Genomic DNA, 26,606 nt, shown 5'->3' with positions numbered 1-26,606 from the left:
TTCAGAATGAGCATTCCTACTTTATTTTTCTATTTATGCAATTAGTGATACAATTTTTGTGTTAGTGAATATGTTAATCTGTAAAAAGCCAAAACATATAAGATCTGTCCTACGTCAAACTTGAATGGGCATTCCTTTTTCTGAGAAACCGTGGACCAGCAGATGCCTGCTGGAAGACATAACTTCAAGGAGTTGACAAAATGCAAGTCATACAGTTTTGCAAAGCAGAGGGACAAGAGAAACTAAACCACACATTAAGTCCTCTGTTGGTTGGAAGCAGCAGGAACAGAAAAAAAAATGACTGGATCAAATGACTGGAGACCCAGCATTACACAGAACAAGAGTTAGGGAAGGGAAATGCATACTGGAATAGGTTATCAATCAAGATCATTGTTCATGTTACTGAGAACTTAAATACCAGGGGTGAAACCTTTAGTCAAATAATACCCAATCAGTATAAAAATAGCCTCAGCCAATACGCTCTGGACCTCCTTCCCTAAATTTAGAATCATAGAAAGTTTACAGCACAGAAAGAGACCACTTGGCTCATCGTGTCTGTGCCAGCCGGAAAATGTTCCACCCTTTCTTTGATGACTCTTTCAAAGCCTTCAAAAGCCTCCTTAAATCTGCTTTTGCCTAACATTTCTAACTATGTTACAATCAATTGGGTACCTGCTATATTCAACATGAAGTTCCTTGGGATGTTTTATTTTGTTCGGGGCGCAATATAAATACAAACTGCTCATCTTTGGGAAGGATGAACATTCTATTTGCAGGGGAGTGGGACTAATTGGATAGCTCTTTCAAAGAGATGGCACAGTCTTGATGGGCTGAATGGCCTCCTTCTGTGCTGTAAGATTCTATAATTGGAGAATGTTCTTTAATGTTATTAGTTTGATTAATCATAAATGACACTTTTAACAAAACAGCATCAATTCACATTTTATCAGACACCTCGATTCTTCAAATCAAGTTGAACAACTTTATGTATAACAAGCTCGTTCAGTTTAAATGTGGTTAGAACAGAAAGAGTACAAACCAATTAAGATAATCCTATAAAGGAACTTACTATAAGGATAATATGCTCATTCTGAATTCACGTTAAATTCAATGTTGTGACTCTGCAAGATCATCTATGGCAAGCAATTATATCACATCATACCAGCTTCACAGAGTGCTTACAGGGAACATATTTTTGAACACAGACCATTTTTCAGGTCATGGGCTGCATGTCCTAGAATATTTCAAAAGGATCTAAACAAACTACTCCCTAAAACTCCACAAGGCCCATGGGATAGAATTTCTGCCAATTTGTAGTCAATGGGCTTTACACCTATATCATGTATTGTGAAATATCCCATACTAAAACCTCTGGGTTGTTAGCAGCAGAACCATTTCTGTGTTTCTTGTAAAATTAAACATGTAAGCTTGCCTATCTGCTCCCTTGATAATTTATCTGCAGATCACCATGTTGGCTAATTTATAAAATTGTAAATTGTTCACATCAGCAATTTTTCCCCTTTCAAAGAATGCTTTGGTAAAATGTATCTGCCACACTATTACTCATTTGTAAAATTTGTTTTAAATTCTCAAGGGTTGTGGCAATTCCAAAATCAGCATTGACAGGATTAAAATTAATGAACTGTAAGAAAAACGTACAATTTTCCTTCACTGCAGAGAGAGGTATGCTATGGCATAACAAACAAGAACATGTCTAAACCTCACCCCATTTTTTCAATATGAACTTCAGCACCTGGGTACATGGTATTACAAAATGAAATAGTACGTTACACTCAGATTAATTTTTTTTTTTAACTGAAATGCACACCTTTTCTTCAGTGGCCAAATTCCGGATCAAGAGTCAACTTTGTGGAGGCTGGCATCCAATAGACATTTGAAATTATTGAATTAACTGCAGAGTTACTGATGCTGGAATCATCTGACATTATGTGAATTAATACTGCAACTATTGTACCTGGGAGCGGAAACAATGCCAACTGCTGCTTAGGTGTTTACTGCAGAACATTAGCAGAAATGGCATTCAAATATTCTGCACTTTTTAATTTTTTGTATGTATATCTATATATATATATATATATATATATATAACATACTACAGTGTTCACAGATTTGAGTTTAAAACACAATTAACAAAATAAAACCAAAAAGCACTTGCAACATAAACACACAAACACATTCACATTATCTGTAGCTTCGACTCCCCTAACGTTAAGATTCATGGCAGTGGCTAGCATCTCAATGATGAATATTGCCTACAGAAGTAAGACACTGCCGTGTATTATTAATTATATATATATATATATATATATATATATATATATATATATATATATATATATAAAGTTGATATCCAACTAGATATCTGTTGATTTCCTTGGTACCTCAGCTCTGGCAGCATCCACATCTTGATTTCCTTTGGTTTTTAACATGTTTTAACGTTTCAGCTACCCACTGAATGGAATGGAGCCTCTGAAGAAAGTTCCAGGGTTGATCGTAGTGTTGTGTATTGCTTTGCAATTCCGGGAGGATACCAAAGGGACTGTGAACAGTACTTGTTATAAAAGATTAGAAAAGTCGAGGGAATTAAACATGGAAAATTGACACTGAAACACATATGCAGCTGGGTGCTTTATAGAAGTTTCTGCATATAAAGGTAAAAGGTAGGGCACAGTGGACGTGCATGAAAGTAGTCCAATAATAACTCTTTGCATGGAGTGAATTGACCAGTTTAAAAGTTTCAGTTGATTCACTAGGTCTTTTTTTTCCCCAAAAAAGGAGCTGCAGTATGTGAATTTACTTCCCCTGTACTTTTGCAAGTATGAGGTAGTTTAGGATCCTATTAAAAAAAATGTCAAAAGTGGTCATGTAGCTTGCTTTATGTTTTTTTCCGTTTCTGAATGGAAGGCCCCTTTCTGCTTGGTTCTTCAGGGGATGCAGACAACTTGCTTGAAGAAGCTTCATGGGATGTCTTACCAGAGTGTTCAGTCTCTGGTTTTCCCTCCTGAAGATGCGACAGAGCTGGGTAGCCTTGGGCCCCTCCTATTTCTCTAGGGAAAGCAGCATATGCAGAGGTGGAAGGTTGAGGATCTGCTTCATATCTTCCCTGAGGAATAAGGGACTGCGGTGGAACAGTTTTGAGGGGGCAGTTAGCTACCATGTGCATGATGCTCTGGCAGTAATGGCACTTCTTTGGCTGAGGAGGTAGGTTACATTCCTTAGCGTGATGATCAAGGCCGCCACAGTTATAACATCTGTATTGAAATAAAAGGAGATATATGATAATAGTTTGCAATCAAATTTATAAGTAGATGTATCCACAGTGGGGACATCATTCCTCTGTTTATGTACTGCAAAATGTTTTGCCTGCACTGTTGCAAAACACAATATTCATGATGAATCCACAAGAGATTATAATGGCAGATTTTACATAATGAAGACAAAATTGGAAAAAGAAATCAGAATATTATGGTGACTATAAATACTGTAATGATGTAGTTGGTAGTTTATATCATGATAAAACTCACATCGTCACAACCTACAATGATCATTTTAGAAAAGAATATTCATTTCACAATTATATGATATATGTCTGTGGAGACAAGATAAAAATCTTTGAGGTAATTTTTGACTAGATGCCTGAGTAATGAATCATTACTAATGATCCAGGGGGTATATTTAAGAAACAAGATTCAATTTTCAAAGCTTTTCCTAATGACCTTAAAAGAGACAAAAGGACTAAAATGTAAACTCTGTTTCTCTCCATAGATGTTGCCTGACCTGCTGAGTATTCCCAACATTTTCTGTTTTTATTTCTAACCTTAAAAAAAATGATAATTTGAAATTTTCTTAAGCTCTATGCTTCATACATTTCATTAGGGTTACTCCTGCTGATGTAAATGGGTAGTGGGGGAGGTTTCCTATACTTCCAGTGGCATTATGGTAGTTAGGTGGAAGCAGCTCCCAGGAAATTCTTGGCGGATTGTCGCTTTCAGAGCTTCCTATACATTCAACTTGAAAATCAAATCAGCACTAAAAGCCAACACTCCTTGCCAAGGTGAGAACTACAAAAAATGCTCATTCTCTTCAGCTTTTTTGGTTTCTGTCCTGTTGCTGCTGTCAACATATTTGCTTTCAACATTAATACCTCAATTCAACAGATCCAGAGTAACCTTTTGTCAGTGGAGCTCGTGAGCTTGAAATTTTTATTCCTGAAGCAATTGCAACATCTTCTAAAGACAAATGTGAAAGAGGTGACAATGACCTTACTTCACAGTCGAAAAATTTATATTTTTACAAAGTATTTTACAAATAAAGAGCTATTCAAGTCTAAGAGAGTAATTCTAGTGGGATGTAGATACAAGCACAGTTTTGCTAAAGATCACAACTTACTAAATTAACCACAAGCATTTATTTGCAAATAAAACAATGACCTTAACATTTGCACTAAAAAGTGAATCAATTAACGTTTTTCTGAGGTTAACAGTATGTGAGCATAAGTATGGATAGGCTGACTCAATAGCTTAGATTTATATTAAGTCTTTCACTTTATGAAATGTCTTAAGATATACTGTAAGGTTTACGATGGACACTGAATGAGATGCAAGAGTGGATCTTATTCAGAGAGGTTCAGTTGTGAAGAAGATTTTGAGGCAGGTGAGACATAGCAGGTTAAAGAGCTTTAGGTAAAAACCCTGAGTGAAGGGGATGGTATCTCTATGCTTTGCATAGGCGAGGGATAAGGAGGCACGAGTGGAGGGAGGGATGTACAACAGACTGGGTGTTGGATCATAGGACTGTAAAAAGAATTGCAGCATTGATGTTCCAGGAGAAAGAAGAGAAGCAAGCAGTGAAAGGGAGCAAAGACAGGGCTTAGTGAGGGATAAAATACATGTTGAAGTGTTGGGAGTACAGGCTTGATCAGAAAATTGGTCTGTTTCTGTTCTGTACCATTGCATGAATCTAGCTCAGCCAGAGCCATCCAAGTACCATGCATGTTCTTCAACAGTATAGTAAAACTGTAAATTCAATGTATCTCATTATATGACAATCTTTGAAACTGTAGTCAGAAAGTATATAGGTCTAACAAAATGCTGGAAAAGTCCTCCAATTATTTGCTACATGTAAACAGATTGCAAGGGGAGGGGGAGGGAGGAAGAGAAAAGAGAGCACAAGAGAAAATGAGAATGTGCGAGAGGAAAAAGAGAGCAAGTAAGTTTCAAATCCCCCCACCCCAACACATATATACCACTGCTGAGGAGTGAAAAATATCAGAATGTGAAACATAGCTTTCAAATGCATTGCTGCAATCAGGAAACAGAAGAAAGACAATACATTATTGGAAGACATTTTATGCCATTATTGTTTATTTCAAATGTACCAAAAATATTCAAGTTACCACTAGAGGGCAGTAAAGCCTGTGTGAAATATTACCATGGGCCCTTTTACTGATTATCATTAGGGTAATGTTTCATGACTGCGTATAAAACATAAGATCCAATCTGGATTGGAGCAAAATTTAAGCATTCAATGCTATAGATTAAGCACAGCTTGGCCCATATTATTTAAAGGCCTTAAATCGAGCTTAATTGAATGTTAGAGGATCAAAACGCATAAATCCCGATACTTTGTTCATAAATTCTTGCAGATCAAAATGCAGCATAAGTCAAAATTTTAGTTGTACTCCTTAAAATAACTGGCATATACTTGTGCCTTTCTCAATTTTACAAGCATAGTTCACAACGTATTTACATAAAGTGCTCAGCAAGCCAATATTCTTGAATTGCCTATCTGCCACCACTGTGGCAGCAACATTATGAAGCCATGAAGGGAATTAAACACGAGGATGCAACTTTTAAATTAGATAGTTTGCAAAGGCAGAAACTGTCTCAACCTTGAATCTTGAAAGTGAATTCTGCAGCTTCACAACTCTTTTGCGTCCGGAGTTTCCCTGAGTCAGCAGTTTTGATGTGAGTTGTTGAGGTTGTAAACATATGAACATACATATGAATTAGGAGCAGAAGTAAGCCACTCGGCCCCTCAAGTCTGCTCTACCATTCAACAAGATCATGGCTGATATGACTGTAACCTCAACTCCACATTCCCGCCTACTCCTGATAACCCTTTCACCCCCTTGCTTATGCACAGACTTGGCTTCTTGTTGGGTGTGTACAAGACTGGCACAAAGATGACACATAAAAAAAAGAGCTAATTGTCTTTGCATGCGGGTAATTTGGGATGTTCCTGATCCCTTCTTAGTTTTACAATAAGCGGTTTGCTTAATCTACAGTGTACATATTGCCTTTAGACAGCAATTACCCTCCAAAAGATCCTTTCTAAAGGCACTTTTTTTATTGCCTTTTTCCATTGTACCAGACAAACTGTCTTGCTTTTACTGTTACAGTGGTGCTGGGCTCTGCTGCAGAATGCCAATCCATAGAAACGTGAGGGCTCAATCCCCCTCATTCATTTTTGTGAAGCTAGTTCCCAACAGCACATTTGCAGACTCTTATGTTTACGGGTCTATGATACTCCTGCTTTCCTAAGTTCAGGTTGAGGGTGTGGGGGCACAGTTATATAATGGAGTGTGGGTGAAAAGTGATTCCAGTGAGTTATCCCTTGACTGTGCGTCACAATATGAAAACATTACAGAGCAATACTGTGCATACAGAGCCATTGTAACACTATAATTTTAACCAAACTTACTTATAGATCTTACTTATAGATACTTATAGAGGATTGAAAGCGTGCAAACTATATGGGGAGAATCTGAATTTGTTATACTCTCCTTCAAAAACCAGATTATACCAGAGATGGAAAACATTCTACACAACCATAGAGATGGAGATTGAGGTTTGTATGCAATTAATTATTGTGACTCAGTTTAGGGGCTGCAAAATTAATAAAAGCATTTGACAACCATCAATAAATTTCCATTATCCCCTCCCTGAGTTGCATTAAAATGAGGTGCTGTTTTTACAACTCAAAGACTATTCGGGTCAAAACCATTACAAACTAACACAGGAATCTAAAAAGAGACTGAAGTTTTGTCATATTTCCTCTCCCTTCTAGATTTATAGCCAAAAAATTTTAATAGTTATTTCTAGATTGTATTTCTCTAAATTAAAGTTGAAAAAAGTTCTCACCGTCAGTATCTTTGGAATAGAAGAGGAAGAAATTGCAGTGCATTTGAGGGAAGGGAATTACACCAACACAACCCCTTATTTTCTCTGTTACGACACTACGCATTGCACAATATTACAGACTGAGTTTCAACTTTTATTGCATGACAGAAGTGGACATAACTCACAAGTAAACTTATGCATATCGTCTTAATGAGTGCCATAAAAATCACTCAGTGAGACATGCAGTATGTTATTAACACAATTAAAATAGCAATGATATTGCTACTTTTCAAAAGGGTATGAATACTTTCCCTCACACACCTTATTAACAGTGTAACACATTAACCTAACATGTCAATAAGACATGTTAATAAAGGATGTAGGTTGTAATGGTTTTAACCCCAATAGTCTTTGAGTTGTAAAAATGGTTCCTCACTTTGACGGATTCAGGAAGGGCATGGTGGAAATCTATTGATGGTTGTCAAATGCCATTATTTATTTTGCAGTGCCTAAACAGAATCAAAATTATTAATAGATTATTCTCTGAGGGTGTGAAAGGTATTATATAAATGCAATGTTTTTTCATTTACTAATGAATCACAAGTGTATTGATGCACAGTGATGAGAAGGAAGAGGACAGTTGTCTTTGGACAGCTTTTTTTGCATCTCTTAGAGGTAGGTTCAGAACAGTAGTAACAGTCCTGGAAGATGTTTGCCTGCCTACCTTCATACAACTGTGTCATGAGAGCAATGTGGCACTCAAGAGAAGGGGAATTTTGTACACTTGTAATTCATTCATACTGCAGCATAGATTCTTCAGACAAACTGCAGCCAGTGGCAAGCGAAAATGGATACTACTAGCGATCATTATCAGATGGGCTACTACTGACAGGACAATGATCTAGTATGGCAAGTTACCAGAGGCAGCTTCTGTTATAAATGTGGGCATAAAGATTTTTAATGGAAATATAAAAATAAGGCCAGACTAAAATGGGCCTTGGTGCAATTATTCCCTGTCGCCTGACCCGACTTCACTTGAAGACCACATTTTCATAGTATTTACAGCACAGAAACAGGTCAATCAGCCCAACAGGTCCATACCAGTGTTTATACTCCACATAAGCCTCCTTCCACTCCTCTTTATCTAACTCAGAAATATATCCTTCTAGTCCTTTCTCCCTCATGTTTATCTAGTTTCCCCTTAAATACATCGATTCTATTCGTCTCGACTACTCCTCGTACTGGCAAGCTCCACATTCTAGCCACTCTCTGGGTAAAGAGGTTTTTCCTGAATTCCCCATTGGATTTATTATTGACAATCTTATATGAATGGCCCCTAGTTCTGGTCTCCCCCAAAAGCGGAAACATCTTTTCAATGTCTACGTTATCAATCACTTTGATAACCTTGACACCCCGTGCAATGCCACAGGAGATCAACTAGTTTATTGTTAAACGTCTGTGCAGGCACATACTTTCTGTCCAACCTTGAAGTCACGCTTTTATGTCAACATTTAACACCGAAAGGGCCAATGTAAAGATTTGTATGCAGTCGTATGATGTACAAAAAAAAAATCAAGGCAGATATGCCTTTGTGGTACTGAGGGAGTGCTGCACTGTCTGAGGTGCTGTCTTTCAGATGAGATGTTGAACTGAGGCCCCACTTGTCCTCTCAGGTGAATGTAAAAGATCCCATGACACTAGTTTGAAGATATTATCCCTCAATCAACATCACAAAAACTGATTAACTGGTCATTATCACATTGCTGTTTGTGGGAGCTTGCTGTGCACAAATTGGCTACCATGTTTCTTACATTACAACCATGACTAAACTTCAAACACAATTTATTGGCTGCAAAGTGCTTTGAAATGTCCGGTGGCCATGAAAGGCGCTATATAAATGAAAGCCTTTCTTTCTATGAGCATTGCCCAGCACTGAACGGTCACATTGGCTGGAATTTTACGCCGCTCCAGCGGGTCAGATAGTGGCGTGGGGGCGGCGTAAAATTGAGCGCAGGCTCCGGGAGGCCTACCTGCCCCACTTCCGCCTCCAGACAAATTTGCGGCGTCGGGCGGGGGAGGGAAACGGCCCGCCCGCGGTCAATCAAGACCCTTAAGTGGCCACTTAACGGCCACTCAAGGGCCCTCGCCCACCTCCAAGGGTATTTTACCCGTGGCAAGCAGGTGTGCTAGGGACGTGAAAGGCCGTCCAGCGGCAGCTTCCGGCCTTCCCGCGCCACGGGAGGGGTGGGGGAGTGCATGGCAGTCGGGCACAGGGTGCCAGATTGAGGGCCGCCCTCGCATCCCAACCCACCCCCAGGACCCAAGACAACCCCCCCCACCCCAAAACGACCACTCCAGCCTCACCAGGGAAGGGCCAATCCCACTGGTGAGGCATGCCCCTACTTACCTGTCCTCCTTGATCCATGGTGTCAGCTGGACTGCAGTCTCAGCAGTGGCCACCGCTCCCGGTGGCGCTGCTGGGACTAAGAGCTGCCGGCCCGCTGATTGTCCAGCAGCTCACTGAGGCGGGACCTCCTCCCTCAAGTGGGTGGAAGTCGCGCCTCGGGACAATTAAAACCCGGGGACCCGTAAAATTAGGGACGGATCCCCGGGTTAGGCAGAAGCGGGTTTACCACCGACCTTCACGTCGGAGTCCAGCTCCCATCCATCCACCGTAAAATTCCGGCCATTATCGCTTTAACTTCAGAAATAAAGAGTGACTGAGTCTACTTGGTCTATGTTATAACATTTGTCTCCCAATTATCAGTTGCTCGAATACAGAGATACAATGAGTAGTAGTCCCTTCTCGTGGACGTGTCCATTATTGGTCTGCTGTACAATTCTATACTGGACAGTTCATGTCACAGACGCACGAGGAAGTATCGTGATCATTAATCCTTCAGTGTGAATTTATCAGGCAATAGTGCCATGGAACAATGCCCAATGCCAAAAAGTAAATCATACAATGAAAAAAGCAAGTCTTAAGACATCGTAACTTCATGCACCTGTGACATGAACTGTCCAGTATACATGGAGTGACTGTAAACAATTACTTAAGCTTACAGTTCACAGAATTACAGAATTGTTACAGCACAAAAAAGGCCATTCGGCCCGTCGTGTCTACGCCAGCTCTCTGAAAGAGCAATTTGCCTAGTGAAACTCATCGGCCTTCTTTCCGTAGCCTTGTACATTCTTCCTTTTCAGATAATAGTCTAATTCCCACATGAATGCTTCGATTGAACCTGCACCCACCACACTCTCAGGCAGTGCATTCCAGATCCTAACAACTTGCTGCATGAAAAGGTTTTCCTCATGTCACAATTGCTTCTTTTGCCAATTACCTTAAATCTGTGCCCTCTTGTTCTTGATCCTTCCACCAATGGGAACAGTTTTTCCCCTGTCTACACCCCTCACGATTTTGAATACCTCTATCTAATCTCTTCTCAACCTTCTCTTCTCCAAAGAAAAGAGTCCTAATTTCTCCAATCTATTCACATAACTGAAGTTCCTCATCCCTGGAATCGTTCTCGTGAATCTTTTCTGCACTTTCTCCAATGTCTTCACATCTTTCCTAAAGTGTAGCACCCAGAACTGGACACAATACTCCAGTTAGGGCTGAACCACTGTTCTTTACAAGTTTAACATAACTTCCTTGCTTTTGTACTTTATGCCCCTATCAATGAAGCCTAGGATCATGTATGCTCTATTGACCGCTCTCTCAACGTGTCTTGCCACCTTCAATGATTTAGGTACACCCAGGTCTCTCTGCTCCTGCACCTCCTTTAGAATTGCACCTTATCTCTCCACGTTCTTCCTACTAAAATGAATCACTTCACATTTCTCTGCATTAAATTTCATCTGCCACTTGTCTGCCAATTTCACCAACTTGCCTATGTCCTTTTGAAGTTCTACACTATCCTCTTCACAGTTTATAGTGTTTCCAAGTTTTGTACCAACCACAAATTTTGAAATTATGCCCTATGCACCAAGGTCTAGGTCATTAATATATATCAAGAACAGCAAGGGTCCTAACACTGATCCTTGGGGAACTCCACTACAAACTTTCCTCCAGTCTGAAAAACATCCATTAACCAATACTCTCTGTTTCCTGTCACTCAGCCAATTTCCAATCCATGTTGTCCCTTTTGCTCCATCAGCTATAATTTTGCTCACAAGTCTGTTGTGTGAAACTTTCTCAAATACGTTTTGGAAGTCCATGTATACCACATCAACAGCAATGCCCTGTGTTGGCCAGGGGCTGCAAGAAGTACAGAATCTGTTACAAACTGCTGGATAGTTCATGAACTAAAGTAACCTGAGCTCAGACACTGGCCTGTGCTGGTAAAAACCAGTTTGAACTAATTAATTTATGTGACAAGACAAGGGAGAGATCACAAGAATAGAGCCTTATTTGGACACGGTGTGATACCGGGGTCTTTGGGCCTGGGCCAATAAGGGGAAGATATGAACGAGGTGAGCAGGCCTAAACCAACTGGAAATATAAGAAAGAGAATAAGTATGGAGAATCTCAGGCATCGAGCCAGCGAGAAACTACGGAGACCAACCATCGCGGAAGTGGAAGACCCTGCGTGAGCAACGCGGCGACGACGTAAAAGAGAGAGAGAACGGAATGCCTGGCCAACATCAGCTCTCCCCTTTTACGGGTATTATCCTTTGTTTTCTGTGACTAGGTCAGGGAAAAGTCAGAGAAACCTAGTGGGTGTGCTTATCGATTTCTAGCTAGCTTTGTTATTAACTGTATAACCCAGTTTGAGTTGCATGCTTTTGTCTAACCAAGTTTATAAGCCTTAGTCTTACATTGTACAACAACGTGAATAAAGTAAATTGATAGTTAAAGAAAGGACTGAGTTTCCTCCACTTTGTACTAAGCCATTAACTATAGCCGGTGGATTAGGTGGCTCTTCTGTAACCCCGTTATCCCAAACATCCAGCCTGAGCCTGAATTAAGAGGACTTAGTCCTACGTGACGGCCAGGATCAAGTGGGTGAAGGGAATAAAGGGGCCAAGGGGGAGTTGACTCCACGCCACGGTTTACACCTGATTAACCTTTTCTGTTACCTCCTCAAAAATGTCCAACAAGTTAGTTAAACATGGTTTGCCCTTCACAAATCCACGCTGGCTTTCCTTAATTACCCCAGGTGTATTGTAAGCAGAGCAAGTGAATTGGTGCAGTGCAGCTGATGGCACGTGGTGCAATGGTTAGCACCGCAGCCTCACAGCTCCAGCGACCCGCGTTCAATTCTGGGTACTGCCTGTGTGGAGTTTGCAAGTTCTCCCTGTGTCTGCGTGGGTTTTCTCCGGGTGCTCCGGTTTCCTCCCACAGCCAAAAGACTTGCAGGTTGGTAGGTAAATTGGCCATTATAAATTGCCCCTAGTATAGGTAGGTGGTAGGGAAATATAGGGACAGGTAATGTCGGGACAAGTGGGGATGTGGTAGGAATATGGGATTAGTGTAAGATTAGTATAAATGGGTGGTTGATGGTCGGCACAGATTCGGTGGGCTGAAGGGCCTGTTTCAGTGCTGTATCTCTAAATAAATAAATAAATAAATTCACTGCCCAGAGCCACAATTTTCACATAGAAAATATCCGCAGAAGCGATGAAATTGCTAGTTTCTGAGCGTGTCAGGGCAATGAACAAATCATTACCTCTTCTCATAGCCACAGCAAAAGTATATATAAATCACACATAAACTGCATTACCTGTAAGCTGGAAAGATTACATTGCAGAGGGTAATAATGGAAACGTCGATGGAAAGATTACTCAGCATCAAAAAGGGACGGAAACCCATGTAACTAAGCATTAGAAAAAAAACAAACATGTGAACATGGGAGAAAAATATTAAAACCTGGATCAATTAAGGCCGGTGAGTCATCTTTGTTATTTATTTTAATAACTGACTAACAGGTGTGTAAAGCTATATACAATAGACCTTCAAATTGGATTCTGACCCCAAATATAGGAAATTGGTCTCCAGACTTATTCTGATCTTTGCTTTCTATCACTGGAAGAAATTTCCTTTTACCCAACTTAGCACAGGCAGAAGGCAGATGCAAAAGGGACAAATATCACAATCTTAGAAAAATGTGACTTTTTTTTATATAGTGTTCAGTATTAAGCAAGATTAATAGGTATCCCATAACATTGTTCACAGTGAGTTGGGTAAGCTGTAATAAAAACTGGTGAAAGACAATGAAGTATGCAAGAAGCGTTAGTGTTTTTGAGTCAATAAGAAAAAGAATGATAGATTTTTGTGCTGCTAACACATTTGAAGTGCTATATATGTTAGACATTACCTTTTAATGATAATAATATAAAAATAGATTGGCTTGTTACGCTGAATGGCCTTTTCCTGTTACTAATATTTCTAATGTTCCCCTTGATAGCAGTGGAGAACTAGTGTTGTAAAATGTCGATCCAAAGTTTGCTGATATGATTTGTGTGTGTATTAAAGTGTTTGAAACCAAATGCTGAGTTCATTCTTACAAACTTCAAAGCTACTTTTGTAATCTAACAAATGCCAATCTACCACTCGTAACATCCAGATTAATTAGCATTTGTATATCATATTTGGACTTAAATTTATACCAATTTTTAATGTACTCTATAGAAAATAAAATGAATTAATTTTCAGCAGCATTTATTAACTTTAGAATTATTAATGTAAATTATAATAGAAATGTTTATTTAATTAAACATGTAAACAGGTCAATCCTTCATCTTTGTGGATGACATGCCAAAATATTACCGAGTTATATCGCTCCACAATGTGTATTTTGTTAGCAATTGATCAACAACTATCTGGAAGCTAAAATGCATGTAAAGGCATAAAGTGGGCACAGAATTTCTATACGAGAGTGAAATAAGATACCTGGAGCTAACCGAGATGCTGATAACATTGGGCTTCATTTCCATGGGGTTTTTAACTGTTCGTTTGGAGTAACTTTGGTGAAAGAGCCATGGAAAGCTCAGAAAAAACAGCTTTTATTCCAGAGTTTTTGTAGTTCTTCCATCACCGAAGTTCTGACTGATGACTGGGAGATTCCCAGGTGGAAAATCACCTCAAGCTGTTGAAAATGAAGTACTAAGGAGTAAAACATTTCTGTAGGGGTTCTCCCTTTGGCATAAGATTGGTGGCACACCTGGAGATGTATTATAAAGAGCTGTTGCACCAATTCTTCAGAGGTTCTGGCAAAGAGAGGGCAGGAGATCAGAAACCAGCTCTGGACACTCAGTGGTGACCTCTTCTAAACATGACTTGCGTTGCTGAAGATCAACTTGAACGAAAGACTTCACAGTGACAGGTGATATTGCGACTTTAGAGAAATAGACCTTGAGTTCTGCTGGGGCTATCTTTTTCATCACTCACCTACATTTATATAATGCTTTATTACCTCTAAGAAATGTCTTATAGTGCTTCACACACAATGGCTATTTCTAAAGTACGGTAACTGCTATGTAGGCAAAAGAATCATTCAAAGGAAGCTTCAAAAGGCACAGTTTCAAGTCTTCAAGGTTCCCAAGCTGCTAGCTGCAACTTCAAAATCTGTGTTTATCTGCTAATTACATATGTGACATTACAGCATATTGAAACATCAGCGAGTCATCTGGTAGAGCAATGCATCAAAGCACCAATAGCTCATCTGATATGGAAGTGCATCAAGGCACCAATGGGGTTTCTGGTAAAGAACATATTGTGAGATGCCAGTGAGCTAATGTGAAACCTAGAATAACAATCTTCAGCAAAATCTGGTTTTGTTTTGTAGTTCAAGGAGTACTCGTCTTGCCCTACAATTTTTTCCCTATCTTTTCCCTAAAGGCACCTACGCAAGCAGGGAAATGGTTTCAAGGGCGTGGACCACCCATCGAGTACATTGCCCAGGTAGCCATTCTTCATCTTTGTGCTTAAACAATAAATGGCAGCGGGGCATTCAAGCCAGATCCTGATCTAGTACTCTTGCAGCTGAGATTTCTGGGATGTAGGTGACACCATTATTTATTGTCTAATCCGAGTTACCTGAGGACATTAAGAGTCATGTGCAAACCAAACTGGGTAGATGAAAGCAGGTTTCCTTCCCTGAACGACATTAGTGAACCAGTTGGGTTTTTCAATCTGGTGTTTCTTTTGGTCATTGTTCTAGTGCTTGCCTACAAACGGACATTGGTAGATTTGAACGTAAACCCTCTGGGGCACAAGTTTAGTGTTGCGTTCTCTTGCTTAACTCAAACTCACCAATCACACAGACAAGATTGGTGAATCTAAAATGTGGGTTCTTTTATTGAAGATGCTAATTTATATACAGCACCATTAGGAAGGTAGGGTAACACATCTCATCTCTGGAGCTGCTTCCAAAAACGGCCTAGCAATCACATGGGTCCATAAATCACATCCTGTCTGGTGATGGACAGATGTTTTAGATATGCCCCTTAAAGTAGCTCCACAACATCTAGTACCATACCAATTAGGCTACTGTACCTATACAGCTAACTCAACACATAACCGCAACGGAGCCCAGTCACTGTAGAAGCACAAACTAGACTTTTTGGCAGCCTAGAGATTGATATGAGGGAATTCACTTGTTGAACAGCTGCTCATAATTTTCCCACTATGCTCCTTTTACTGGTATAGTCATTGCTAGAGAAACAAATAATCTCTAGGAATAATTATATCACTGGGAACAACAGCCAAGAAATTTGACTTGTGTCAAAGTTGCTAGAGTGATGACTTTGCATGCCGGTGGTGCCAGACTGAGGCCAGCGCCAAATTTGGCTTTAGGCCTCACACAAATGCCACCATTGAACTGAGCTTGCCAGCAGGTCAGGTCTGTGTGGTGATGCGGGGAAGTAAGGGGTGGGTGTAGCTGGTAGTGGGGAAGAGTCTTGAAGGTGCTGAATGGGGCCAGGGTTTTTTTTGTGGGTTCAGGAGGGGCACTTCTGCTTCGCTCAGGCCCACAAAAATAACTGAAAATTTCCTGGGCTTATTTTTAAGCTGCTTTCAGGGGGAGTCCTTTTAAGTGCCATTGGTTAGACAGTCGATACCTGGTATAACGAGGTAGAGACACACACGGCATCAGTTCCACCCATTTGTACCTGAATTTTACATTTGTGGGCCTACAACCAGCATAGAACTTTGAATTGCACTTGTAAGGAGCTTAACATCTGTTTCAGGCAAACGCCCTGAACGTCTAAATGTCGCCCGAGTCAATACATCATCCAGTGCACCACTGGGGTGGTAGATCATAGATCAAAATAACAGCCGGCCTATTGTAACATCACCAAGAGAATAAATCAAGACCACTCCCAAAAACTATGAATGCTTAGGTTAAAAATGAATTTTTTTGTCTCCCTTTTACTACCTATCAGACTAAACCTGGTGTAAAAGCTTTGCAGGGCTGTGGTGCACGGAGCTCTATAATAGCAGGCAACATTTGAAACCTAGGATTTCATTCATTGGGGAAAATTAAAACAGACAATTGTTTTAGCTCAGCTACATTTCCTAGCTGACTCCCAATTCTCCCATTGCACCTGCCGTTAATCTTTATCCCCCCCTTCCCTGCAAACTGCCTCTGCTTACCATACTGCCACACATCTCTTTCTTTTTGCCTCTATTGGCCAACACATTACATTCCTTTAATTTACTCCACCGCCTATCTCACCCAGCCTGCTCAATTTATCTGTTTGCCTTTGTTTGCTTGCCCTCCGGCTGTTTGTCAGATGCAGTCCTGCTGCTTCTCTTTCTAGCAGCAGGAGAATGCAAGGTCACTATGAGGAGATAGGTTATCCCAGCCTCCACAGCACTGATAAAAAGGTCTCTGTTATACATTACGCTATTTTGGACAGCTGGGTGGGCAGAGGCAAACAGATGCACAAAGTGGTCAGGACAGGATGGTGACAACTACCTGCCTCATCAGGCAAGTGTTTCAAGCAATTCATGTGGTGACAAAGACTAACCAAGCGGTTGGTTCGTGCAGGCATAATGTCGATTTAAATGGAAGAACAATAATGTTAAAAGTGATGTAGGATATAAAGTAAAAGTCAAGTAACTATAATAACCACAAGCTTTGGTCCCCTATTTGATTACAGGACTGTATCTCATACAAGCAGTCCAGTGCCTACTTGCAATTTCCCCCAAACATAGACTACCTAAATCCAGGGGAGAAGGCTAAGAGAGGAACTGAGTGGAGGCAACTTACTTTCACATTAGAAAAAGAAAATACAAGCATAATCATCTCCCAGTTTGTGGACAAATGGCATGAAGTAAAGGTTAAGCAGCACATGGACTACAGCGGTTCAAGAAAGCAGCTCACCATCACCTTCTCAAGGGCAATTAGGGATGGGCAATAAATGCTGGCCTGGCCAGTGACGCCCACATCCCATGAATTAATTAAAAAAAGAACCGAAAAGTGAGAAAAATGTAAATATAGATTTCTACAAAATCTTTTATTTCTTTATCAAATTTCATCTCTGCTGGTAAAATATAGTTTCTTTGCATTACAAACTGGTAGTACTTTTTTCTCCTGGGCCATTTAGAGGCACAGATCTACAGCGCTCACTTGACTTTCTGCAATTTCTGTTCGCCGGATGGTTTATTTTTGACCCTTTTTTTTGATAAGATATCTGTATGTAACAAAAATAAAATTACTGGTCCCACTTCTGAATGCCCCGAACTAACATGTATTAGCTCTGAGTTTCAAATCAAATTTTAAATTCGAGTTAATCTGATTTAGATAAATTAGGTAAAAATCCAAACTTTGGCACAATTAGAATGCTGCACTCATTTAAGGAAAATCCTGCTAGTATTGTAGTTGGACATTTCCCACGCACCCGACAACATAAAATTTAGTCTGCATTTGTGAAATCATATTGCACAACATGCACCAAGACATTTTAGAAAGTGTGCAGCAGCTGTGATTTGTTTATAATTTTTGGTTTGCGTGTAGCTAACGTGTCCAAGGTCAGTGATGGTTTTACTGACTGTGCTTCCAAGATGCCATAACGCCGACAAAGCAGGTATTTGGGACATTGCTTTGCTGAGTGGACACATATGAATGAAGGTAATTTTGGGAGAAGGGAAAGGCGGCAGTGGAAATTTATTTGCACATGACAAACTTGAAGTCCATTTCACCTCATAGAGTAGAATTTTCGATCAGCAAAACTCATTTACAAAAGACTAATCAACTTGAACTACTTATTTGTGCACACTAGTTTTCCACAGATATTGACTAACTTGTTTTAAATGGGTTGACGCCTGCATAAGATCAGCACACACAAAGGCAGTACACACGCGCTGTGCTCATAAGTGACAACTGGAATTTCTACCCTCACCCATCCATCTTTTAGTTTCAGATTTTGATTTGGATCATTTGAGGAGCAAAAACATCACTTAAAAAACAACATGGCTTTGAATAAACAATTTAAACAAGGTGCCTCTCAATTAGTTGATGTTGACGCACTAATGTGTAAGCAGCTGGCCAGAAAATTAAACTGGAAGCAATATCAAGAGGTTGCTCGGTCCTTTTGAGAACCAAACAATATGCAAAGATCTACCAAATGCAAAAAATGGATGTTCTGCTAATTTCTAAAGAAACTGTTGTAAAGAGAATCACAGAAACTGAAAACTCAACCTTTAACAATCTTGCAATCAACAACATTTTTTAAAATAACAGTCATATTTTTGATTTTGGTTCATAAAATAATTGCTCTAATTAGGAATATATTCAGATAAGTATAAAACCTACTACAAAAATAAAACAGTGGCATAACTTCAATTCCGTTCTTGCTGGTCTCAATTTTCAATTTTGAAATAAATTGTTCACTCTCATATCACTAACACAGAGGAGAATTTTTCAAAGTGAGGCAAAAATAATAAAATATAGCCATTTAAATTTTAGAGTTTGACAACATAAGAGCAACACTTTTGTGCTACCATTCGAAATGGGGAATTAAAAAAAATAGATTTGTGTGCACCTTTTAAGATACAACGAAATAGCAAAAGAAACCTCATTGGAATGCACGTTGACATTTGACCCATCATCCATCTGCTGCTCAATTCACTTTGGCTGACAAGGCCTGATGAAGTGTTGTAGGAGCAACAACAAAATTGTGGCAGGCTAAGCATAATTGGACCATCAGTAACACTTTAAGCCAAAGAACTATGCCTTGTAAACATCATGAACTTTAGGTTATCTCTTGACTGAATTTCCAAAATGACAAAAAACAAAAAAAATCCAACTGTAACCTTTCCCAATAAGTTATTTTCCTTCCAATGAGAAAATAATTTTTGAAAGGCAGCTTGTGGTGCACCTAGTTGGTGGGCCAGCAGATTTGACCATAGAGTTATGGCAAAATCTTGATCTCAACCTGTCTGTCCGATGGGAGGTGGAGGCAAACCACTTCCCCACAGGAAAGAGGAATATACAGAGGTTACGTTAACCAAAAATGCAGCGACTGGGGCTGAACTCGAAACCCTGTTGGATGGAGAATAGTCTGAAAAGTATAGGAGGAAAAAAAAAACTATTTTAAATGAACGAAACGTAAAAAAACTAGAACATTATTTTTCTGGGTTGTGTGAATGTCTATCATGGCATGGGTACCCTAAGCTATGGGAAAGATTCAACATTTCTGGTCAAATCACACAATTTCAATTGTTTAAAAAAAAGTTGTCGGGCTAACATTTTGGATCCAGCACCAGCTTAATTTAGGATTTCAGTGTGTCTAAACAAATTGGCTTAATATTGTTAATTTGCAAGCACGTCCTCAGTATTCCTTAAGTATTTTACCACATTATGACATTAAAGAAAAGTAGACTCAAGTAATACGGCTTACAGGAAAATAACATTTTTAAACCCTGCAGAGCAAGTTACCTATATTGCCGATGCAGGTTTAAAAGCTCCATCAAAAGTTTGGCTCACTTCTTTCTACTTGGTCCTCAATCCCCTAAAGAGCTAGTTTTTTTTTTTGGAAGAGTTCAGAAGCAGGTTAAAGGGCCTCAAAACCAGAGTAGGCAATGGCCATGGACAAATCAATTTAATCAGTCACTATGGTATGCACTGTGTTATTCGATTCACTGAAGCATTTCACCTCACCAAATTGACCAACAACCTGCTGTCAGGTCCCCCACATCCATTCAGAGTCTCAACACAATTCACATACCATTGTATACATTTAGTTTGATTTATAAATTAGTTTATCTTCCATTCTTAGTTTTGTTGACTAGTAATGTTAAAATATATTTTGAAAAGGTGAAGAAAATCTTACTTTTCAAGAAAAGCTTTGCTCTCTCAATCTGATCTCTCTGCAGTTTTCACTTGCAAATACTTGCGGAGCACCTACTTTAGAGGGGGAGGGGGAGTATCTTATTGTTTTACTTACCATTTACTCATTCTGCGTCAATCACTCATGCCAGATGTCCATACCACACCCATTTTCTAAAGCTTTAATTTCTCCAAGGATGTATGTCAAAATGTAAGTAATTGAATAATCCTGCACAATGAGTAACTTGCAATAATGTCTATGTGCCCATATTTTTTTTTTTAAAGAGATACAGCACTGAAACAGGCCCTTCGGCCCACTGAGTCTGTGCCGACCATCAACCACCCATTTATACTAATCCTACCCTAATTCCATATTCCTACCACATCCTACCTGCCCCTATATTTCCATACCACCTACCTATACTAGGGGCAATTTTTATAATGGCCAATTAACCTATCACCCTGCAAGTCTTTGGCATGTGGGAGGAAACCGGAGCACCCGGAGGAAACCCACGCAGACACAGGGAGAACTTGCAAACTCCACACAGGCAGTACCCAGAATTGAACCCGGGTCACTGCAGCTGTGAGGTATTGAGGGGAAATCCTGAATTCAATATAATCAAAACACTTGCTAAATAAAATTTCAAGAAAGGACTATCGCCTTATCATGCTCCTTGTTAATGTTTATTAATAAATGACAACTTTTGAAAGAAAACACCAATGCATCTGCCTTTGCAGGAGTATTTCTTTTAAGTTTATGGTTAATTTTCATTAACATGTGAAAATGACTTGTTGATAGGCTTATAACTTTATGGCTCAAATCTTTTGACCTGCACTCGTTACTAAGAATTAATAATGATGGTTTAATTGCTACAGGCATCATCATAATTTAAAGCACTGAAACCGTCCATTCGTCCCAACATGTCTATGCTGGAGTTTCATGCTGTGCACAAGCCTCCTCTCACCCTAATTCGTCATCATTAATAATTTGCATCTATATAATGCCTTTAACATTGTAACATGTCCCAAGGTGCCTCACAGGAGTAGTTATCAAATAAAATTTGACACTGAGCCACATCAGAAGACGTCAGGTGATCAAAACTGGGCCAAAAAGGTAAGTTTTAAGCAGCATCTTAAAAAGGAGGAGCGAGAGGTAGAAAAGTTTAGGGAGAGAATTCCAAAGCTTAGAGCTGAGGCAGCTGAAGGCATGGCCACCAATGAGGTGATGAAAATCAGGGATGAGGTCAGAATTGGAGGAGCACAGAGACCTCAAAGCATTGTGGGATTGGAGGAGGTTACAGAGATAGGGAGGGGCGAGGCCATGGAGTGATTTGAAAACAAGCATAACAATTTTAAGTGATATATATTTTGTTATATATGTATCAAACAATTCTAGCGCAAGTGGCAACCAAGATACCTAGCTCCTTTAAACTAGTAAAACCAAAGAAAGTCTGATTTGCTCCTAATAGTCCTTGAATTTATGTAGCACTTTATATCAAAATGGCTCAAGGCGCTTCAAAGGATGTTTTATTTTTCAAGCAGTGACCATTACATAAGCAGAGGAGGACATATATTTGTCCTGTGCCCTGAAATTGTACCATTAATGGCAGTCTTTTCCTTTTTACATTGAGTTCTTTCAAACTTTCAGAGCTATTCTCAGCTTTTCTTTTACAAAATCAAATTATACAGTCTTTTTGGGCTCAGAAGTTTAAGCCTCGGTAGCAACATGTTGTTATCAAACTTAAAAATTGCTAGAAAAGTTAACACATCTGATAAGAAAAAACTTAAATAAACGTTACAACTTATATATGGCATGACAATTTAGACATCGTGCTTTCCACCACACCTTATGTACTGCAAAATCCTTGTTTCTTTTTAAAATTGAAATGGTAGATGATAATCAGCATTTAACGTGCGTCAAGGGACTGAATGTCTCTCCCCAGTAGCAATCCTTCATTTTTTTTTTGACTTTCATCAAATCAGGGGCAGTTCATTCTAGTGAAGCAAAGAGAATTTTTTTTTTGAAAAAGAACAAGTCAGTTCGGAGAAACAAATATTGGAAGGATGTTACACCTAAAAGGCTTGTGATTATAGCTTCAGATTTTATTTGATGTGCACGCTCTGGATTCCATTCATTAGAGGTGACCCTAAGAAGAATTCCAAAAATGTTGTGTCCCCCCATCTGGGTTAGCTTTAACATCAGGGCATCAGTGAAGAATTAGGTTCTCTTCATTTTTAATGGTAATTTGTCGACGGAGTTTTAACTTCAGTAAGGAACGTCAAATTTCAAACTCTCGACAGCATGGTGTGAAGTGAAGGAAAAATTTTGCATATCAAGAATTATAAAGTGGGGCTTATGCTGAATAAAGTCGTTGATAATAGGTCATATGCTTTATTTAAAACTGCCCTTCTGCAACCAAGGTGGCTCCATTTTTCAAACTGAAAAGCCAATTACTCAAATCACAGGGTGAGTGCAAATCCAGGCTCCTCAAAAACTGAATGGATTAGTGCAACTGAGACATAATTGTCCTTTGGTGAATTGTGGATCAAGATTCTGTTTGGCACAGAGTTTAAAGAGTAAACAGCAAACTTGCTCAGATTTGATGTTAATTTTCTCATCTCTTGCCATGCAACCTCAATAAATAACAAACTGTGTGCCTTATGTCTTATATTGGCATAAATTTCCAAATCCATTTTACCAGTACAATCCACTCTTCCTCACCCCCTCTCCAATATAGACACATGCATACTTTTCATGTTACTCAATTTTGTGTTATGGGTCAAGAATTACATCATTCTGAAGCTAAAGATTTGAAGTCAAGAAAAATTTTCATATCACCAAAGTCTTGTTAAAATCCAGAACATAAAAAAAATATACTCATTAATTACATACCTAAATCTCCAAATGTAGAGAGCCAAGACTAGAATAATCAATTGATTCTTCACTGTACTTTATACGGCTTTACCAGTTATTTCATTGCTCAACATGATCACTCATTCCTGTGAAACTAAAAGCTACAAACTCCTATGAAGAGGGTCCATAATGTGTTTTAAAGACTCAACAACATATTAAATAAATATGAGTTATATTTCTCTCCAGAATTTTATTGAAAAAGTAAATACAAGTAAAAGGACATATAACGTTGGTAGAAAACAAACTATTTGTTTGTGTTTGGAGCTGTTCTAAGGATTCTTACTGCTTCAAAAAAGCATCAACGAGATCGGTGCAAAGTAGATTTTTGCCTAAGGCTGTTAATGAGGAATCTGTGCAGCGTTCCCCAGCTACAGAGTTAAACCTTAAAGTGAATAGTTTACTACAGGCTTACACTGAGCATTTGAAAGGTAATGACGAGGAATTTGCAGTATCAGCACAAACACAAATAATGAAAATATCAAATAGAATAGGTATAGTGACTACTGTGTATTGCAGTGGAGCAAGAAGGGGAAGGCAATGCAGGAGTGCAAAGGAACAATGGAGCACACAACTCCTAGCAATTACAAACTCAGGCAAGCTAGTCCACAACAGTGAGTCAGCTAATTGAACTTGGCAGGGCAACAGTGCATCAACTGGGGTGGCTGTATAACTCCAAAGTACCACATGCTCCGGGATAGTCTGTGTATAACCAATGCCAGGGAAAGTGACTACTGGCATCAAGTTTATGTTCTCATTTCTTTTTCTGACCATCTACTGAACGCATGCACTCTTTGTTGGGATAATGCACCAATTATTTCTGCCAAGTGGCTATTATTCATATGTCTGCTTTGACCACAAGTAAGGGTCTACTTTGCACCTGGACCAATCTGATCCCATCATCACACACTGTCCACATATGAGCTATTTCCTCGGTGGTGGAGGGTTTCTGGATAATAATCGGAAATGGGGACCATGGCTGATTTTCTACACATTGGGGCACCAATTGCCCTACCCTTAGCATCACCCTGACTGTACTCAACACAGACTAGCATCAAACCTGAGGTCTTCCAGTACTTTAAGATTCAGCTACTCACTGGATAAGTTCCCTGAGCCATCCTCCAGACAGCAGTCATAAATTTAACACTGCAGAGTCCTTTAATACAACCATAGAGGATTTCTCAGGAGGCAAGCACTCTGATGTGTTTACCTTTTGGGCAACTGACTCAAAAGAATCACAGTCACTTCTATGATATCATGCAGCCTATCTATGCCTCGCAGAGGCATGTAACACACAAAACTAGGAAACACCAACTGGTCCATCAAGTGCACCCCATACCCCATGATAGCCACACCATTATGACGAGACACCTAGTTATCCCCTACACCACCCCCTCCCCCCACAAACACACAGCTATGTAATCGCCTTGGAGAGGCAAAACTACAGGGAAAAGCAGAGAAAAAAAATCCAGGCAATAAAGAGAGAAAATAAGCTGGAAAATTCCTCTTTGACTCCCTCATGCAATTGAAAATGGTCCAGTGGATCACAAGATAAATACTTCCTTCTGTTACTTTTGCCTCTTATATGTCACGAGTTTCTCTGTGCTGACTGTATATGCGTTCTCCTGGTCCAAGGAACAACACTGAGTGTCTGCATGGCCAAATGATATATTACAGCGAAATAGATAACTACAACCCACATGAATGATTAATCTGATATATCTGCATCTGACAGGGGTCTCTTTTGTTAGAGTTGCTGTGGGCCATAGCTTTCAGATGCAGCGTCACTTGTCAAGTCTGCATGATGTCACAGAACTGCCACTGACTTGTGCACCAACAATTGTGCATGAGAGATGCTCCTACTATACTTATGGCCTATGTAGACAAGGTTCCTTCCGTAGATGCTCCTGGTGTTCCTACATGTTCATTGGCAGTTCTGTGCACAGACCGTCTGTGGCATTAGTGTCAAGATTGGTTCAGTTGGTAGTACTCATACCTTTGTCACAGGTTTGTGAGTTCAAGACTCACTGCAGGACTTGAATGCATGATCTCGGCTGACACTTCAGTGCAGTATTGTGATATGCTGGAGGTCTTGGCTTTCAAGTGAGATGTTAAAATGAGGCTCCAACTGCCTGCTCATGGCACTATTCAAAGAAGAGTGGGGAGTTCTTATGTCCTGGTCAAAATCCTCCTTCAGCCAACACTATTTAAAAGAAAAGATTAACTGATGATCCATCTCTTGTGCTGTTTGTGGAATTTTACTGTGCGCAAATTAGCTATCACGTTGCCCTATAACTCGTAACCATACATCAAATGTGTGAAGCTCTTCAGAATGTCCTGGACATGTGATAGGATGCTACCTAATGTAAGCTCTTTTTTGTAGTAATGTGGAAGACAGTAGCACATATCTAGGTTTTGTGTTTTCCTCTCTCGCATCAATCAAATATAGGGTGCAGATGCAATTGATTCATCAATACCTGCCTCCACTTGAAAGTAAGCCTAGTAAAGTCTGCACCCCCATAAAATAAGAAAGGGACTCGAGCGTGCTGAGCTTCTGCTTTGTACTAGGTAGACCAGGGGTCGGCAACCTGTGGCTCTGGAGCCGCATGCGGCTCTTCAACATCTTCCTTGTGGCTCACGTTTAATGGTTTTTAAACAAATATTCTTTCATGGGATGCGGGCGTGGTTGGCAATGTCAGCTTTTTTTAATTCATTCATGGGATGGGGGCATCACTGGCTACGCCAGCATTTATTGCCTATCCCTAATTGCCCTTGAGAAGGTGGTGGTGAGCTGCCTTCTTGAACCGCTGCAGTCCATCTGAGGTAGGTACACCCACATTGCTGTTAGGAAGGGAGTTCCAGGATTTTGACCCAGCGACAGTGAAGGAACGGCGATATAGTTTCAAGTCACGATGGTGTGTGACTTGGACGGGAACTTGCAGGTGGTGATGTTCCCATGCATCTGCTGCTCTTGTCCTTTGAGGTGGTAGAGGTCGCGGGTTTGGAAGGTGCTGTCGAAGGAGCCTAGGTGCGTTGCTGCAGTGCATCTTGTAGATGGTACACACTGCTGCCACTGTGCGTCGGTGGTGGAGGGAGTGAATGTTTGTGGATGGTGTGCCAATCAAGCGGGCTGCTTTGTTCTGGATGGTGTTGAGCTTCTTGAGTGTTGTTGGAGCTGCACCCATCCAGGCTAGTGGAGAGTATTCCATCACACTCCTGACTTGTGCCTTGTAGATGGTGCACAGGCTTTGGGGAGTCAGGAGGTGAGTTACTCACCAC

General features: G+C 39.9%; 1 protein-coding gene across 5 annotated transcripts in view; it reads right to left on the bottom strand.

Annotated features, from left to right (window-relative positions):
- Positions 1–2,835: 2,835 nt before the first annotated feature.
- The window catches only part of LOC137353119 (protein lin-28 homolog B-like), a 333,596-nt gene continuing 309,825 nt past the window's right edge, over positions 2,836–26,606 (bottom strand). For all 5 annotated transcript variants that reach the window (XM_068019147.1, XM_068019137.1, XM_068019156.1 and 2 more), the window contains one exon: positions 2,836–3,272. In XM_068019147.1, the coding sequence (XP_067875248.1) occupies positions 2,897–3,272 (376 nt within the window). In that variant the 3' untranslated portion in view covers positions 2,836–2,896. The remainder of the gene's footprint in view (positions 3,273–26,606) is intronic.

The sequence above is a fragment of the Heterodontus francisci genome, chromosome 3 (assembly GCF_036365525.1).
Source record: "Heterodontus francisci isolate sHetFra1 chromosome 3, sHetFra1.hap1, whole genome shotgun sequence".
In the NCBI taxonomy this organism is placed as follows: Eukaryota; Metazoa; Chordata; class Chondrichthyes; order Heterodontiformes; family Heterodontidae; genus Heterodontus; species Heterodontus francisci.
Note: the sequence above shows the minus strand (reverse complement) of the source record. Positions and strands in the feature narration are given on the sequence as shown.